The sequence below is a fragment of the Heloderma suspectum genome, chromosome 5 (assembly GCF_057233095.1).
Source record: "Heloderma suspectum isolate Gila_16-S chromosome 5, 16-S_ref, whole genome shotgun sequence".
NCBI lineage: Eukaryota > Metazoa > Chordata > Lepidosauria > Squamata > Helodermatidae > Heloderma > Heloderma suspectum.
In genome coordinates this window covers 4685679-4701619 of record NC_139462.1, presented here as the reverse complement: position 1 = coordinate 4701619, position 15941 = coordinate 4685679, and the positions used below count along the sequence as shown (strand labels likewise).

General features: G+C 46.6%; 1 protein-coding gene across 1 annotated transcript in view; it reads left to right on the top strand.

The window, feature by feature from the left end:
- Positions 1-10582: 10582 nt before the first annotated feature.
- SIGLEC1 (sialic acid binding Ig like lectin 1) overlaps positions 10583-15941 on the top strand; it is a 40800-nt gene continuing 35441 nt past the window's right edge. Inside the window, exons 1-4 of the mRNA XM_084860169.1 lie at positions 10583-10656; positions 11842-12201; positions 14131-14427; positions 15431-15694. Coding sequence (XP_084716295.1) covers positions 10608-10656; positions 11842-12201; positions 14131-14427; positions 15431-15694 — 970 coding nt within the window. The 5' untranslated portion in view covers positions 10583-10607. The remainder of the gene's footprint in view (positions 10657-11841; positions 12202-14130; positions 14428-15430; positions 15695-15941) is intronic.

Genomic DNA, 15941 nt, shown 5'->3' with positions numbered 1-15941 from the left:
GTTGTCAAAAAACATTTGCAATAAGCCAAACAGAAAAGAACTTGAGGGGTATATTGCGATGATAGATAGATAGACAGACAGACAGACAGGAAAGCTAGAAAGACTTAACAACAGAGTATTCAAAATATGTTTTATAGCTTAAAATAAAATAAATAAATATTTTTGAATACTTTGTTGTTAGACTTCCTAACTTTCTTCTAAATTTTCACTTCAGACTGGCTGCATCCACAGTGGACCCAGAGCCTCCTTGTTGCTTTGCTGTTGTGCCGCTTTGCACCAACCTCTCTCTCTCTCTTTCTGTATATGTTGTAATGCCTTTAGACAACTGCATTTGGAATACTATATGGTTCTGCTCACCTCCTTTGGAAAAAGATACCATAGAGATGGGGAAGGTGCAGAAAGGGGTTATCAGAAATTATCAAGCAGTTGGAGCATCTTCTTTGTGAGGAAAAGTGTGTGGAGCTTTTGAGTTTAGAAAAAAAAGTAGTCTGGGTGAGTGGTGTGAACCCTCTTTCAGCCGAAGGGCTGAATTCAGTTTGGGAGAAGCAGTCAAGGACCACATTCCCGTGGTGTGCGGGGCCAAAAGCAAAGTGGGGTGGGACCAAAAATATCAGCATATTGTAGCTCCAAGCTGTTACTGCCAATAACGACGTCTTGGCAGAGCCATTTCAACCTTTTAGAATGGGGGGAAAAGTGCACAATATCTGGTGAATCAGCACACGATGGGTGGTTGGGAGAAAGGTGGTGGAGGTAGGGGGCATGGCTGTTTTGGGAACCCTGGAAGGCCACATTGGGCCCCCAGGTCCAAGGCCTCTGTCGAGGTTCCCCTTATGACCTGGACCCCCTGAGCAACTCCTTAAGGGTCTCTTGCCTCCTTAAGAGTCCCACCTTCCTTCTTTTCAACTCCCACTTCCCAGGAACGTGGGTTTTAGGCTGTAGATGTGGGGTGACTGACACTCTAGACATAGGGTTTAAGCACTACAGTTTACTAGTAAACTTAAAGCTAGCAAATCACAACTAAAGGTATTTACACAATAGAGCTGAGCGATACAAAAGACCTTAAAAGAAAATAAAAGCTGCAAACACAAGTTCCTTTACCCTAACTGTTCTTAGACTTTTGTAGGCTGGTCTTCCTCCTCTGGTCTTCTGACTCTGTTCTCACTTCAGGCTCTGGCTGTCTCTGCTTTTAGTTCTTGTTATATACCCTCCCCCCTCAAAACCGAAAATACTGCTTCAAACCTGAAGAAATGGAACTTAAGTGGAGAAATGAAACTGACACTTAACTGGAGAAATGAAACTACGCCTCTCAGGGTTACTTCCTCCCAACAGAAAACTCCAGGCCTCTAAGCCTGACCTTTCCCCCCTTTGCTTCTGTAGGTCTCAAACCGTCACAGCCTCCATCCCTGACGTAAGTGGAGAGATGGTGGAAATGTATAAAGCCATGAGCTGTGTGGAGAAAATAGAGATCATTTCTTCTCTGTCTCTCATAATATTAGTACTTGATTGGCAATGCAGTTGATTGGAAGTAGATTCGGGGTAGACAAGAGAAAATGCACAAGACATAGTTAGCGTTCAGAATTCCCTTCCACAAGATGTAGTGATGGCCGCCAAGTTAGATGGCTTTAAAAGGGGATTAGACAAATCTACAGAGGATGAGGCTATCAATGGCTACAATTCTTTATGATTAGGGTATAGACTACTACCTCCAGTATCAAAGACAGTGCCTCTCTGAATCCCAGTTGCTGGGGAGCAACAGTGGGAGAGTGCTATTGCCCCCATATCCTGCTTGTGTGGGAGTCCCAGAGACATCAGGTGGGCCACTCTGGGAAACAGGAAGCTGGCCTAGATAAGCCTTTGGTCCGATCCTGCAGGCTCATCTTGTCTTATCTGTCTAACCCACAAGCATAAAGAGGATTATATTTATATAACTTATATATATTTAATTTATATAAGAGGATTATATTATATTTAACTCAGAACAAAGTATATTACCAACTTTATGAGCATCTCTACACCATCCTAAAATCCCGCATTTAAAACGGGGCTTTCTGCTTCCATTTTAAATGCAGGATCACGATGGACTCCCTTTACACGTGCTTCCTCCCTCGCTTTCCCCCTCCTTTTCCCCCTTATCTGAGTCTTCCATATGTTTCATTATACAGCACTAGATGGTGCTGTGGTTTAGCTCCTCTTATTGTGGTTTTTCCTTTTTCACATGGAACTCAAGCAGAACTCAAACACTGTAATTTGATAGCTCATTGTCTCCATTCTGTTTAAAAATGGAATAAAGGTCATGTGGTGCGGGAGATGCCCTGGAGGTTAACGATGTCATCTAAAGGATCCACAAGCTTCCATGAGTAACCAATCTCAACAGCAGGATAAAAGTTCCATGTAAAGAAACCCATCACCAAATTCGAGAGCAGTGGAGGTGGGGGGATGTTTCTATGCTTGTGTGGTATTGTGTAATACAGAGAGCTCTGGTTCCTTTTCCCCCTAGGCCTTCTGCTGTTCCTCATAGGAGCTGCCTTGAGAGGTTGTTCATCATTTTTGCTTCTCTCTAAACCCCTTCCAATCTGTCGCCAACACCAACATCTTGAACTGAAGTGCCCAGAATTGAACCCAGTCCTCCTCCTCCCCCTTCCCCTCCTCCCAAGGAGCCTCAACAGTGCTGATGAGTATTTGAAGCAATTGGACTTGGACTGAGAACAGCTGACAACACAACTGGGACTTCCCAAAACTGAAGGCAATAAAACTGCCTGAAATAGGAAGTAATTTAGTTCTCTGGACCACTCTGTCTTTAAGATCTAGCATCCCATTTTGCAGTCTACAAGTAGCTCCAGTCTGGGACAGAGAGTTCGAAAGGACCACAAAGAGCAATTATCCGTGAGAAGGTAAGGCAGATTCGTTTAATTATGTTACTTTGGACTGTTGCTTTTGTTGTGCATTATTGTTACCAACCTTGAGTATCATGACAGAAGGGCTGGTTACAAATGCCAGTAAAATAACAAAGACAAACAAAGAAATTATTTTCTTCCATTATCCAGTCCCATGTTCGAACCTTGCTCCAGCTACTGACTGCCTTCATGGCCTTGGGTGAGTTGTTCTCTTCCATTCTCAGTTTTCTGTCTGCAAAATGGGAAGATGGTCCACCTACCTAGCTAGTGTGCTGTGAGAGTGGCCAAGAGATGGGTCCTAAGCGCTTTGGGAAACATCTGAAAACAAGCTAAAATTGAACTGAGTTGAGCCTGGCATTGGGACACAATGGGGTCTAGTGACTTGTTTATGACGTACGGCTAGAATGTTGAGAATGCAGTTGGATGTGATTTGGCTCAATGTTTTGAGCAGTGGGAATGATAAACCATGGAAGGGATGGCCTATAGAGGGGAATCACTTGCAAGTCAGTCCAGGGGACGTTTCTGAAGGGAAGCCTTCGTCCAGCCAGTTGTACTGGGATTGTTCTAGTTTTGTCCAGAGGGAATCCCAGTTGTACTGGGATTGTTCTAGTTTTGTCCAGAGGGAATCCTGGTGGTCTTTGCTAGCCCAGAAGTTTGTCTCCCATCACAGAGCTGGTTCGCACATGCATGATGTCCATGCGACTGCAACAGCAAGTGATACCTTGCATGTGTGAGCAAGTAAAGGCAGATAGACTTTTCACATGTCCTTCCATCACCCCAAACATGGTGCTTTGCAGTGAAGCCAGTTTTTCACACACGCATTTCTGGTGGCTGCGTGAGCGGGCTCCTTTGGAAAGTGTTGCCTTTGAGACATCTCTCTGCGGAGTTCGGTCTGTGATGGACCATTCACTACACACAAGCCATGACTGGATGTTGCTGTTATCAAGTGAAGAGCATGCCTGTGTGTGAACCACTTCATGTATTTATCTCCGTACATGTATTTTTCTTCTCTTAGTTTGCACAAGTGTTCTGGTATCTACCAATAGTTATACAAGCATCATTCAGCTAGGCTTCCTCACCTTATGGACTTGCGGAGGCACATTCAAGTGTCCATGCTATTTATCTGCACTACGTCACTTTCAATGGAATGGGTGCCTGATAATAGTGGTGGTGGTGGTGAGGGGCTGTGGCTCTGGGATAGGGCCCCTGCTTTGCATGCAGAAAGACCCAGGTTCGATCCTCGGCATCTCCAGGACAGGCCGGAAGAACTCCTCCTTGGAAGCCTGGAGAGCCATTGCTGCCAGTCAATGTCAACAGTACTGGGCTGGATGGACCAGTGTTCTGACACAGTGTAAGGCAGCTTCCTATGTTCCAGTGTGGTGATGCTGATGGTTTCATTAGTAAATTGATGTGCCACCTGTTCACCAACAGTGGCGCTCAAGGCGGTTAACAACAATAACATACAAAATAAAATACAAAATTGCCATCAAAGCATCATCGAAATGTAAAGACACATCAATAAAATTAAGAAATAAACAGCACCCACCCAGTAAAACTGATTTCAACAAACTGACAGAACAGCTTAGAGGCCCAAAGCCTGTCTGAATAAAAAACATCTTATCTGCTGATGGAAGGCCATGGAAAATAGAGGCAGCCTGGCCTCATTTGGCAGGGAGTTCCAGAGCCAGGGAGCAGCCACCAAGAAGGCCCTCTCTTGCATCCCCACCAAACATGCTTCTGATGGTGGCAGGAAAGAGAGAAGAGCTCCTGCCAAGGATCTTAAAACACAGGCAGGTCCATATGGGAGAATATGGTCCTTCAAACAGCCCAGTCCCAAGTCATATTGGGCTTTATAGGTCATAACCAGCACTTTGAATTGTGCCTGGAAATGGGTGCATATTTCTGTCTGTGCATCCTGCTCATTCAAATGTGCATCCTGATGCGGATGGGAATGGGCTTCCACTTGAGTGCTCATGCCATTGACAGCAGTGCAGTGCAGAGTGCATCTATGGTCAGATGTTCCTACAGAGGTGTGTCCAATCTGCAGCCTTGCTACAGGGACAGAGGTTCCTGCAGCTGCCCTTGCTCCTGGCTGGACATGCTCAGGTCCAGCAGAGGAGTTCTGGTGGGTCTTCCTTGGCTCAGATCCAGGGCACTGGCTCCAAGGGCAGACACTGCTGCAGGTCCTACATTTATTTGGATTGTCTCCTGTTTGGGGTAGGCAGGGGGGAAAGGGTAGAGAGAACAGCTGGAAAGAATGGGAGTGAAGGAAGCACCCTTCTCAGCCAACTCCAGGGGCCATGGCAGCAAAACACACAAACCACACGCATTTTTGGTGGGCCAGACTTGCTGTCTCCACACTGTTGTCAATCTAGACTGTTCATTCAAATGTTGATGTGCTCTTTCTACTCATAAAATTCCCAGGGAGAAGCGGAAGAACATTTTTAAGCTTGAATGAAGGGCATGGATAGACAATCCTGATGTGACACTTCATCGCTCTTGCCTGTGTTTTCCCCACGCATTTACAGAACAACATTTTAGCCTGGCTTCAGCACTGGGAGGGAGGTTAAGCTCAGGGAGACTGATTGGGCCACCTTAGACTGGCTGGTCCAGTCTGCTCTGCTCTGTGACATTCTTTTCCATGTATGAGAAGAAATCCAGAACAGCATCTGCACACAATGCCATTTTCAGCACCCTGGATTAGGGCAACTGGAAGAGATGTTATCTAGACTAGTCACCTTTCCTAAGAAGAAGAGGAACAGTTGAAAGAGCTGGGTATATTTAGCCTGGAGAAGAGAAGATTAATGATAGCGGGCTTCAGATATCTAAAGGCTCTCATGCAAACAGGTGGGGCAGACTTGTTCCCTATTGTTCTGAGGGCAGGACTAGAGCCAATGGGTGGAAATTGCAGGGAAGCAGATTTCAGCTTAATGTGAGGAGAAATTTCCTAACAGTGAGAGGTGTTTAGCAGTGGAACAGACTGAGACGGGAAGTGGTGGGTTTTCCATTGCTGGGAGTATTTCAGCGGAGTCTGGATGGCCCTGTGTCAGGGATGCTGCAGTGCAAAGTCTGGCTTGAGCAGGGGGTGGACTGGATGATCTCCAAGGTGCCTTCCAACTCTATAAAAAATCCCTCAGCTGGGCACCAGTCCACTTTTCTCTTGAATACCTCCAAAGAAGAAAGATCACACAACTCCCCAGACAAACTGTTCAATTGCCAAGCAGCTCGTAGGATATCTACACTAGAGATTAGCCTTCCTCGACCCGGCGCCCTCCAGATGTGTAGGATGGCGACTTTCATCATTCCCAGGCTGCTTGGGAGTTGTAGAAGAAGATGGAGGCTGAGGAGAGGGAGGCACCGCGCTGGGAGCCCGTGGGGTGTAGTGCAGTGGAGGCTGCTGGCTCCGATGTTGGTGGGGCTGTGAATACATTGTGGACTTCAGTCAGAACCAGCCAGAATGCTAAACGAACTATCCAATGTGTTGTACCCTATCCCCAAAATAGGTCCAGTGCCTTGGATAGCTCCTTTAGAATTCTGGCTGGTTTTGACTGAAACCCAGAATGGATCCACAGCCCCACTGAAATCGGAGCCTCCCGCCTCCATTGATGGTTAGGGTGTTGGACTGGGACTTGGGAGATTTGGGTTCTAGTCCCCACTCAGCCATGAAGCTCACTGGGTGACTTTGGGCCAGTCACTGAATCCATCATACTCCGCCAGCATGGCCAATTGGGGAATCGGGGAAGGCTACTATATGTTTAACTGGTGTGACCGTCATTTCCTCTCCCTGGGAACTACAGTTCTGTAAAGTGCAGGTGGGAGAAGGATCTCTAACAGACAATTCCCCACACCCTCACCAGACTTCAGTTCCCACGATTCTCTATGGGAAGCTATAGCGGATGAACGGGGGTCAGTGCCTACTCTTTTAAATATATTTTAAACTCTCCTGGAACCAAGATGGTGCAGACCAGAAAAAATTAAAAAGGAAGATAGAGGAGATGATAATAAATGACAATAAGACAATGATAATTTTAATAATTAAGTGAGCAATTAACAATAAATCTAGGTGCCTCATTGTTTGCTGCTGGTGCCAAGGGATCTTTATATTTTCTCTGTTTTGTGTTCAAAAGTGTTCTGCGCTTCTAAAAATTAGGATTGCGAGCTTGAGTTGATTAATCAGTTTGTAAAAACTGCAGATGGCAAGATGCACCATCCTAAAAGAGGCTTTGCCAGGGATGTATGAGAATGAAGAATGTTTCTTCTAAGGCTTGCAGTGATACTCATATACTTCATCTAAAAACAAAATGAATATGTTCCCCCCCCCCCCCGTGGAACCATAGTTTCTTTGTTATCTACAAATGTATGCTGATATAATCAATTGCTAAAGGTAAAATGTAAAGGTGTCCCCAGCCAGTCGTGTCCGACTTTAGGGTGTGGTGCTCATCTCCATTTCTAAGCCGAAGAGCCAGCGCTGTCCGAAGACGCTTCCGTGGTCATGTGGCCGAGGTGCACGGAACGCTGTTACCTTTCCCGCCGAAGCAGTGCCTATTTATCTACTTGCAATTTCTTGCTTTCCAACTGCTAGGTTGGCAGGAGCTGGGACTGAAGATGGGCGCTCACTCCGTCACGCGGCACTCGGGTCTCGAACTGCTGTCCTGCCGACCTTCCGGTCTGCAGTTCAGCAACTTAACCACTAAGCCACCGCAGCCCTTAATCAATTGCTGTCATCGATTAATTGACTAAAAACCAATGTAATCTGCTAAAATTTCTACTAAAAATCTACTTTGTTTAAGCAGGGGATGTTTGTCATTTTTTAAAAAGGGCTCTTTTCATTTTGGAATCCCCCCCCCCCAAATGTGTGATCTCTGAATTCCAAATGTAGGGCCACAAAAAATAGCTCAGGGCCAGTGCCCCTGCTTTGCATGCAGAAGGTTCCAGGTTCAATCCCTCGCATCTCTGGGGCTGCTTACAGACACAGGGCCTTAGCACTAACAATCCAAAGGCATCGTGTGCCGCTCTTCTGTCTTTTATTCCTTTATGGATTTTCCCTGGTAAGAAAAAAGATGGAAGGAGCAATGGAAAAATACAGATGGGAAAACACAAGTGGAAGGCATAGTCACCTCAGCCTCCAGTAACGTTCTGTAAATGAGGCAAGGTGATGGCGGGATAAAAGCCTCATCTGGAAATAACCCAGGTAGGGCTGGAGCCCTGGGAGCAACTGCCTGGCAGTGTAGATCCGCCTTCCTCAACATGGTGCTCTCCAGATGTTTTGGACTACAACTTCCATCAGCTCCAGCCAGCATGGCCAGTGGTCCAGAACACTTGGCATTGTAGTACAAGACCTGCGGAGGACATCAGGTTGGGAATGGCCGATGTAGACAGTACTGAACTAGATGACCAACAACCTGACTTAGTGTATAGGTAGCATCATATATGTCCATATAAAAACTGGCTTTCATGGCCAACTCTTTTCAGGATAGCAAACAGGCTTTAGCAAGGCGAAAGCTGAAAGTGTTAAAGTCAAATTAATCCAGGTTTTCAGAGCCTGACAAAAAGCTGTGATGCCCTTCATCACTATAGATTGGGAAGAAATTTGTTTAGTTTGCGTTTTAATGCAAACATACCCAATTTCACACTTTTGAACCACTATGAGAATTGAAACTCATTCATCCTTTGAAATTCGGGCTTCTTCAAATTTTGCAATGGAGTTTGCTGATCAAAAATGCATACAAAGATGTTTATATTAGGGGAGATAGTGCATTATATTCAGTCAGCCAGTCAGCTGATTTTATTGCATTTAACCACAGGTTCTTACAATTTTGCCAAAAGAGAGAAAGAAAGAGAAAGACTGTCGCAGAAAGAAAAAGGTTGAACAAGCCACTCAAATCAGTTCATCACGTGCACAATCTACAGCAACAATTACAGATCTTTGCTGTAATCTTTGTAGCAGCCACTGAGAATGAGGCCACTTGATTAGTTACATAACGATTCACATCTACAAGTAGTTTAGACATCTGCTCAGCCAAAATTATCTATCAGACGTTCCTCCCAACAAAGGTGCAAGAAATCTTTTCCTGGGCCTGGCATACAGTTTGCAGAAAAAGACATAATGAATAACGTCCTATATTTGAAAAGCCCCACGTATACAAAGCCATTGAAATATGGGAACATTTATATGCATTATATTAGAATTGCTATCAAAAAAATGTGTATATTAGGCAAAAATCCACACAACATTATATGCATTAGGAGAACTATGCACAAAAATGTTTGTGAATTTTCATGGAAACATTAAAACAAAAACCCTCAAAATTCTGGACAAACCAAACATAAGACTGAAGAAATTCTCAAAGTTTGAGAGGAACCAAATTTAAGATTGGAAACATGAGAAATGCAGAGAAACTGAAACTGGCAGTCTTGTCCCTCTCAGTCTGTCACTGGAGATGCATTTTGTGCCATGGACACAAGCAGAGGAAGCTAAACTGAAACTTGAGCTTTGGGGACCAATGTAGATGGAGGAGAAATGAAACTTAGTTGGACAGTGGAGTGAAAGGCTGGCTCCAGAAAACAGATGGAAAGTGATTGATGCTCCTTTCCTTCTCTCCTTTGGGGGACATCAGGGCCTTGTCACTATTTTTGGCCTCTGTCTCCCACATGACACATTGCAGCATTTTAGCAAAAGGCTGGAGCATCATAGCTTTGCTAAAAATGTGTCCTTTTCCAAGGAATGCTTCCCATAAGGAGCTTGGCAGCTGGCAGCTTATGGGAGTTGGAGTCCAACATATCTGCAAACCACCAGGTTGGGAAAGGCTGCTATAACAGGAGGAGATGGATATTTCTGGCCAGTCATAGATCAGACCCATTTCAACAGTTATTCATTAAACGTATACACCACTTTATGACCCAACTGGGGCCACATGGCAATGCATCATTGTCATCACCTTAGTGCCCTGAGCACCATTTTAGGCAGAAAGGTGGGAGATAATTTTAATAAATAAATACATGTAGAAGTTGTACAAAGATTAACAAGAAGGTAGTCCCTGCATGTGGGCTTACAATCTCATGGCTATGACTTGGAAGGAAAAGGATGGGGATGATTATGAGATTAATATTAACATGGGTATTAACATAGCACAATGGGAGTGGCCATGGCTCCAAAACCAGCTCCAGGTTTTGGAGGCAGCACACCTCCCATGGGCCCCTGTCCCTCAGTGAGCCTCCCTGCTAACCAGCATGGTCGTCATTGGCTGCTGCTCCTCTTTCCCATCAGTGCTACCACCTGCTTGCTTGCTAGGCAGAGAGGCAATGCATAAGCAAGCAATGGCATCTACTGCTCCTCCCTCGTGCCACCAGCACTGTCTGGGCCAGAGCGAGAGGCAGGTGAAGAATCAGGCTGCAGAGGCTGTTGTCAGTGGGCCCCTGCTGGGCTGTGGGCTCTCCGCAAGTGCCCCATTCTGCCAACCCTTGAGCACAGAAGGTCTCAGGATCGACTGCAGGCATCTCCAGCTAAAAGGATCTCAGTTGGCAGACAATGGGAAATTCCTGCCAGTAAAGGCACCAATTGGCTTACCCAGCCCTAACACAGCTTCCTATGTTCCTAGCCAATGAAATCAAATACATGGCCGTCCTCATGTTGGTCTTGCATCTAACCATGTGTTTCATTTTGTTCCCCCCCACCCTAGGAATTTACCATCAGATTAGCCAGTGGGAATTGCTATGTGGACGTTCCTCCTCCTCCTGGGGTTTGCTCATTATGTCAACCAAGGTATATTTACAAAATATGGCATCCCATAGTTAACTAATTGGGGGTCAGCCTGATGAGTGGCTCGATGGGAGGTCTCTAGAGCCCCACATATAGTGCTCTGAGCAGAGGAACAGGATCTCCACTATTTCTGAGCACTAGGTGCTGGGGACAAGCAAGAGGGGCGAGAGCAGCCGCCATCATGACCTGCTTGCACAGCCAGCTCAAGACATTTTGCCGCCTGAAGCAAAGGACAAGAGGGTGCCCATTCCCGTTCCATGTGGAGAAGGTGACCAGGTTGGCAGCTGAATCTTATTTCAAAACCAGTGACGTGGCCACGGCTTCCACCACACCTGAGGGCAGCAGGCTAGATGAGGGGCACAGGGCAAGCCACACGGCGCTCGCGCGCATTGGCACCTCTGTCCTCCATTGTCTTGCCCTTGCTTGACACCCTCCAGCATCTGCCAGCTGAGGCTGCTGCCTCACTGACCCGACCTAATGGCAGGGCTGGCCCTGTCTGCTTGCGAGTGCCCAGAGGCATCTAGCTGAGCCAGCCACTGTTGACTGCGCTGGGCCGAGACCAAATGGCTTCCCAGGCGAGGCGAGTCTTCTGCACCGCTTCATTTGTTCAACTTTGAATACCTTATTTTTTTTAACTAAGTGCATTTGTAGCCTGTCTCAAGCCTTCAATGGCTGATCTGCATGCATAATTTATCCCTGTCACAGAAGACAATAAATTTGCACACCCAGGCCTGACCACAATCCCTCACATGCACCCCTTTTCTTGGGCGAGCATTGATGTGAATTTCCCCTTCTGTCTTTAGAGAGTCAGTAAATACTTCCTTAAAAATTCAGCTGGCTTTTAATGTACATGATCTCCTGTTTTGTCATATTTGATTTTTATAGGATGGAAGGAAGTTGTAGATTTATGTCTTGCTATCTTGTCTGAGGCTTTTAGCTGCTGCCATTTCTGCTGTTTTTATTTTTAAAATTGGTTTTAATGTTTATTTTTTATTCCATTTCATATTTTTTACATTGGAAGACGCTTTGATTGTTTTAACAGAAGTGACACCGCCACCACAGCAATGGAGTGTGTGTAGATGGGGAGACTTTGAGAGAGAGAGAGAGAGAGAGGGAGGCCATGGCATCTCAGCACAGCCGCCTTCCTTTCTCCTGCCTCCCTCCATTTTCTGTGTTGTTGTTTTGCAGCCTTTGCTTCGTGGGGAGTCACGTATCCAGGAAAGCTGCAGAGCATCAAAGGTTCCTGTGCCATGATTCCCTGCACATTCAGCTTTCCCAGCGATGTAGCTGTCACTGCCGGCATCACAGCCATCTGGTACAAAGATCATTCAGGCCAACGAATCACAATTTACCATTCAACGACTCCTGCTAGTGCTGATGCCCGATTTCGAGACCGCACAGAACTGCTGGGCGATCCTCTCAAACGCAACTGCACCCTCCTCCTGAGAAGCATGACAAGCGAAGATGGTGGCAACTACATCTTCCGGTTTGAAATCAGCAACGTGAATCGCTGGACCGCACAGAACGGGGTTCAGCTGACTGTCACTGGTGAGCAGTCCCATGAAAGTGTGCTATATACTAGACTCAGGGCTCTCAACATTTCCTTCTAAACCTTCCCATCCTCAGGGCTGTAAGAACATAATCAAAGGAATCCTACTAAAATATACAAGGCTGCACATCGCTGTATCAAACTGAAAAATCCCTCCTGCTACTTAACCAAGCCACTGGTTACTGCAATGCAGTGGGGAACATAAGAACATCAGAAGAGCCATGGTGGGTCAGACCAAGGGTCCATCTAGCCCAGCAATCTGTTCACACAGTGGCCAGCCAGCTGTCAACCAGGAACCCACAAGCAGGACATGAGTGCAAGAGCACCCTCCCGCCCTCGTTCCCCAGGAACTGGTGTACATAGATAGGCTCCCTGCCTCTGGTACTGGAGGTCGCACAGAGCCATCAGGACTAGTAGCCATCGATAGCCTTTTCCTCCAGGAATTTGGCCAACCCCCTTTTAAAGAGTTTGTAATGGGGTGAAAAAAGCTACTGGCTGTGATTAGCAAAGCTGTCTTTAAGTCACAGGGACCCAGGGCAGGTAGAAAGCTCTGCCTTTGACCAAAGAATCTCTGGTGGTGATTCATGGAATGCCAGAGCTGAGCCAAAGGCATCTAGAAGGAACCAGGAACCATGGTCAGAACTGGGAAGTCACACCAAGGAATAGGCCTAGAGTCAGAAACAGAGCAAGCCAGGAGCCAGGATGCCTATTTTTGCCCAGGCAAAATCCCAGCCTGAACAGGAAGCTATTATAGCCCTTCCTTTGGAGGACAGCCAGTGCCCAGTCTGGCTGGATGGGAATTCAGAGGAGCAGAGGAGAAAGAAAGCAGGGAGAGGGGACTGAACTGTCGGAGAGGAGAGCTCCCTGTGTCCAGGTGTGGCAGAGACAGGAAGTCGTGTAATGCTTTGAAAGAACTGGATAATTTTTTGGCTGCTGACGGAGACTTTATTGTAATGTGGAAGGGATGTTGTGGTCATGGGATGGGGGGAGACTTCTGGCAGTGATTGGCTGAGCTGTCCTAATGTCACAGAAAGGTGGGGCAGGCAGGAAAGTCTCTAGCAGCCGTTGGCTGAGCTCCTCCAAACGTAGAGAGAGAGGCAATGCAGGCAGAACAGCCAAGGAAAGGAGGGGGTTGGACAGGCAGGGCCCTGGAAAAGGATGAAGCCATAGATTGAGAAAGCTGCAGACAAATGTAGCAGGGAGATGGCTGGAGCACGGGGAGTTGCAGAATAGTGAGTGGGAGCAGAGAAGTCCAGAGCAAGGCGATCTAAAAGGGGCTGAGGAGTAGACAGCATCAGTGGTGCAGTGGGGCCAAGGCTCACAGGGTCAAAGAGCAAAGATTTTTTTTATTAGCAGGGACACTGATGTCCTCTGCCACCCCCTCGGACTTCCCTCTTCCCTCTGGGCTTAACTGCAATCCACACAGTAGCTGGGTGGAAATGAATTTTCTCCGGCAACAATATATTGTTCCCTGTTGCAATGCAAAGTCTTTTGGGGTGGCCTGGTCTGGAATGGGCCATTAAGACCCATTAGATTTACAGCAGACCTGCTCCTGGTGGAGATGAAAACTGCTAGAAGTGGTTTGTTGACTTGAAGATTTAGGGCTGGTTCACACGATCGCCACCACCCACCGTGGCTTATTTATAGAAGCCTCGGTGGGTTGTGGTTCATGCTGGCAGCCATTTTGAATATTCAGGTGGGGAGTGCATGCCTTGTTTGCAAGCAGAATAGTGTGTGTGCAAATAGCCATGCTATCTGGGAATGATGGGAGTTGAAGTCCAAAACAACTGGAGGGCACCAGATTGAGGAAGACTGTTTTCAATCAGTTAGTCAATCTTGTGACGTGGAAGGGCAAAGAGCTGTTCCTTTCTAACTCAGAAGACTGAGGTGCTAGTTCTCAGCCCGTTCCTTTGCCCTTGCTTCCTTAGACAGGCCTAACCCACCCAGCGTTGCCGCTCCGGGAGATCTGAACGAAGGGGTGCCCGTGACGTTCAGCTGCTCCAGTCCATACGTCTGTCCCTATGAAAACAGCTCCCTGCAATGGATGGGCTACAACACCGAGGCCTCGCTGGTGTCTGAGATGGTCCAGCTGGATACCACGAGAGCACTCAGAAATGAAACCCTCCACACCTCACTTTCCTGGAAGGATCACAACCAGAAGATCAGCTGCAATCTGTTTGTGGGGGCACAGACGGTGGCAGGGGAAATCACACTCAGAGTGAAACGTGGGTGGCTCTAGACTGGCATGATGGAGCAGGAGCTATGGCATTATTATTATTATTAATAATAATAATAACAACAACAATAATATTTAATGTTATTATCTTCCTTTCTACATAGGAGTATTCAATGTGATATAATAGTAAAACAAAATCACAATAATGAATGAGCAAACCAAAAGAAATGACACCAAAACTTGACACAAGTCATGCTATACGAGACTAATCAACAGACTAAAACAATAGTGGCAGCAGTTAAATTCAGATTCTTAAAGGGCTCTTAAAAGGCCTGCTGCAGTAAAATTGTCTTCACTACCTGGGTGCTTCCAGGTGGAGGTCTGGAACACTAAGACACAGAGGGCCTTCTACAGTGATTCTGTCTTTTCTTCCTTAAGCCATTTTTTATGGGGATAAAAAAGACGGAAAAAGCGGTGGGAAAATATGGGAGAGTTATGAGTGGAGGACAACAGTGTCTGGACATCCCTTAAAATTCTGTGAATGCAGCAAGGCGATGGCATGACAAAAGCGTCATCTGGAAGCACCCCAGCCACCGGATTATCCTGAACTATCGCACTACAGCAGCCTTTCCCAACCTGATGGGAAAGTCCAGCACCTTCCAGACGTGTTGGACTACAGCTCCCATCAGTCCCCAGTCATTGGTCATGCTGGGTGGGTATGATGGGAGTTGTAGTCCAACTCCTCTGGAGGGCATCAGGTTGGAGAAGTCTGCACTATGGAATACTGCAGTATACAGTTTTGTGAACCGCCCAGAGAGCTTCGGCTGTTGGGTAGTATAGAATGTAAGCAAGTGAAAATGGCCCATGTCATATATCTGTATTGTTCCCTTTGGCCAAGGGGCTCAGCCTGGCCCCAAGAAGAAGGCAATCATCCTCCCGCCACCCCCATGATGGATACGACTTGGTTTTTGCTCTGTTGGGGAAAGGAATTCTGTTTCCAACCAGCAACCATTCTCAGCCTCTCTTTCTGCCACTCTTTCGTTTACTCCTAGATGCCCCCAAAGGCGTGAAAGTGTCCCTAAAACCAGCAACTAAGATAATCCGAGTGGGCGATGCAGCGTCTCTGACATGCAACGTTAACAGCAGCTACCCAGAAGTCACCACCTACCAGTGGTTCAAAAATGGCGTTGCCAGTGGAAATGGGCTGGTTAAATCCTTCCGGAGAATCACTCGTGATGATTATGGCCTGTACCACTGTGCGGCCAAAAATTCTGTTGGCACTGGGATAGCTGCAGCAGTAACACTCTATGTTTTCTGTGAGTACCAAGGACAGGGTCAACTCTGAAACATGGAAATTAAGCAGATGTTGTGCGTGGCAAAGTGCGAGTGGCCTCCATGATGGGTTCCACATTCGGTTTTCCAGCTCTTGTTTGTGCTCTCCCCATAAGTGCTAGTTTACCTCGAAACAATCTCAGGAGTTACGTGTGGCACCTGTGTAAATAGAAAACAGTGTATAACTAACAAGATGACTGGAGATTATGGGAATTGTAATCCAGCACATTA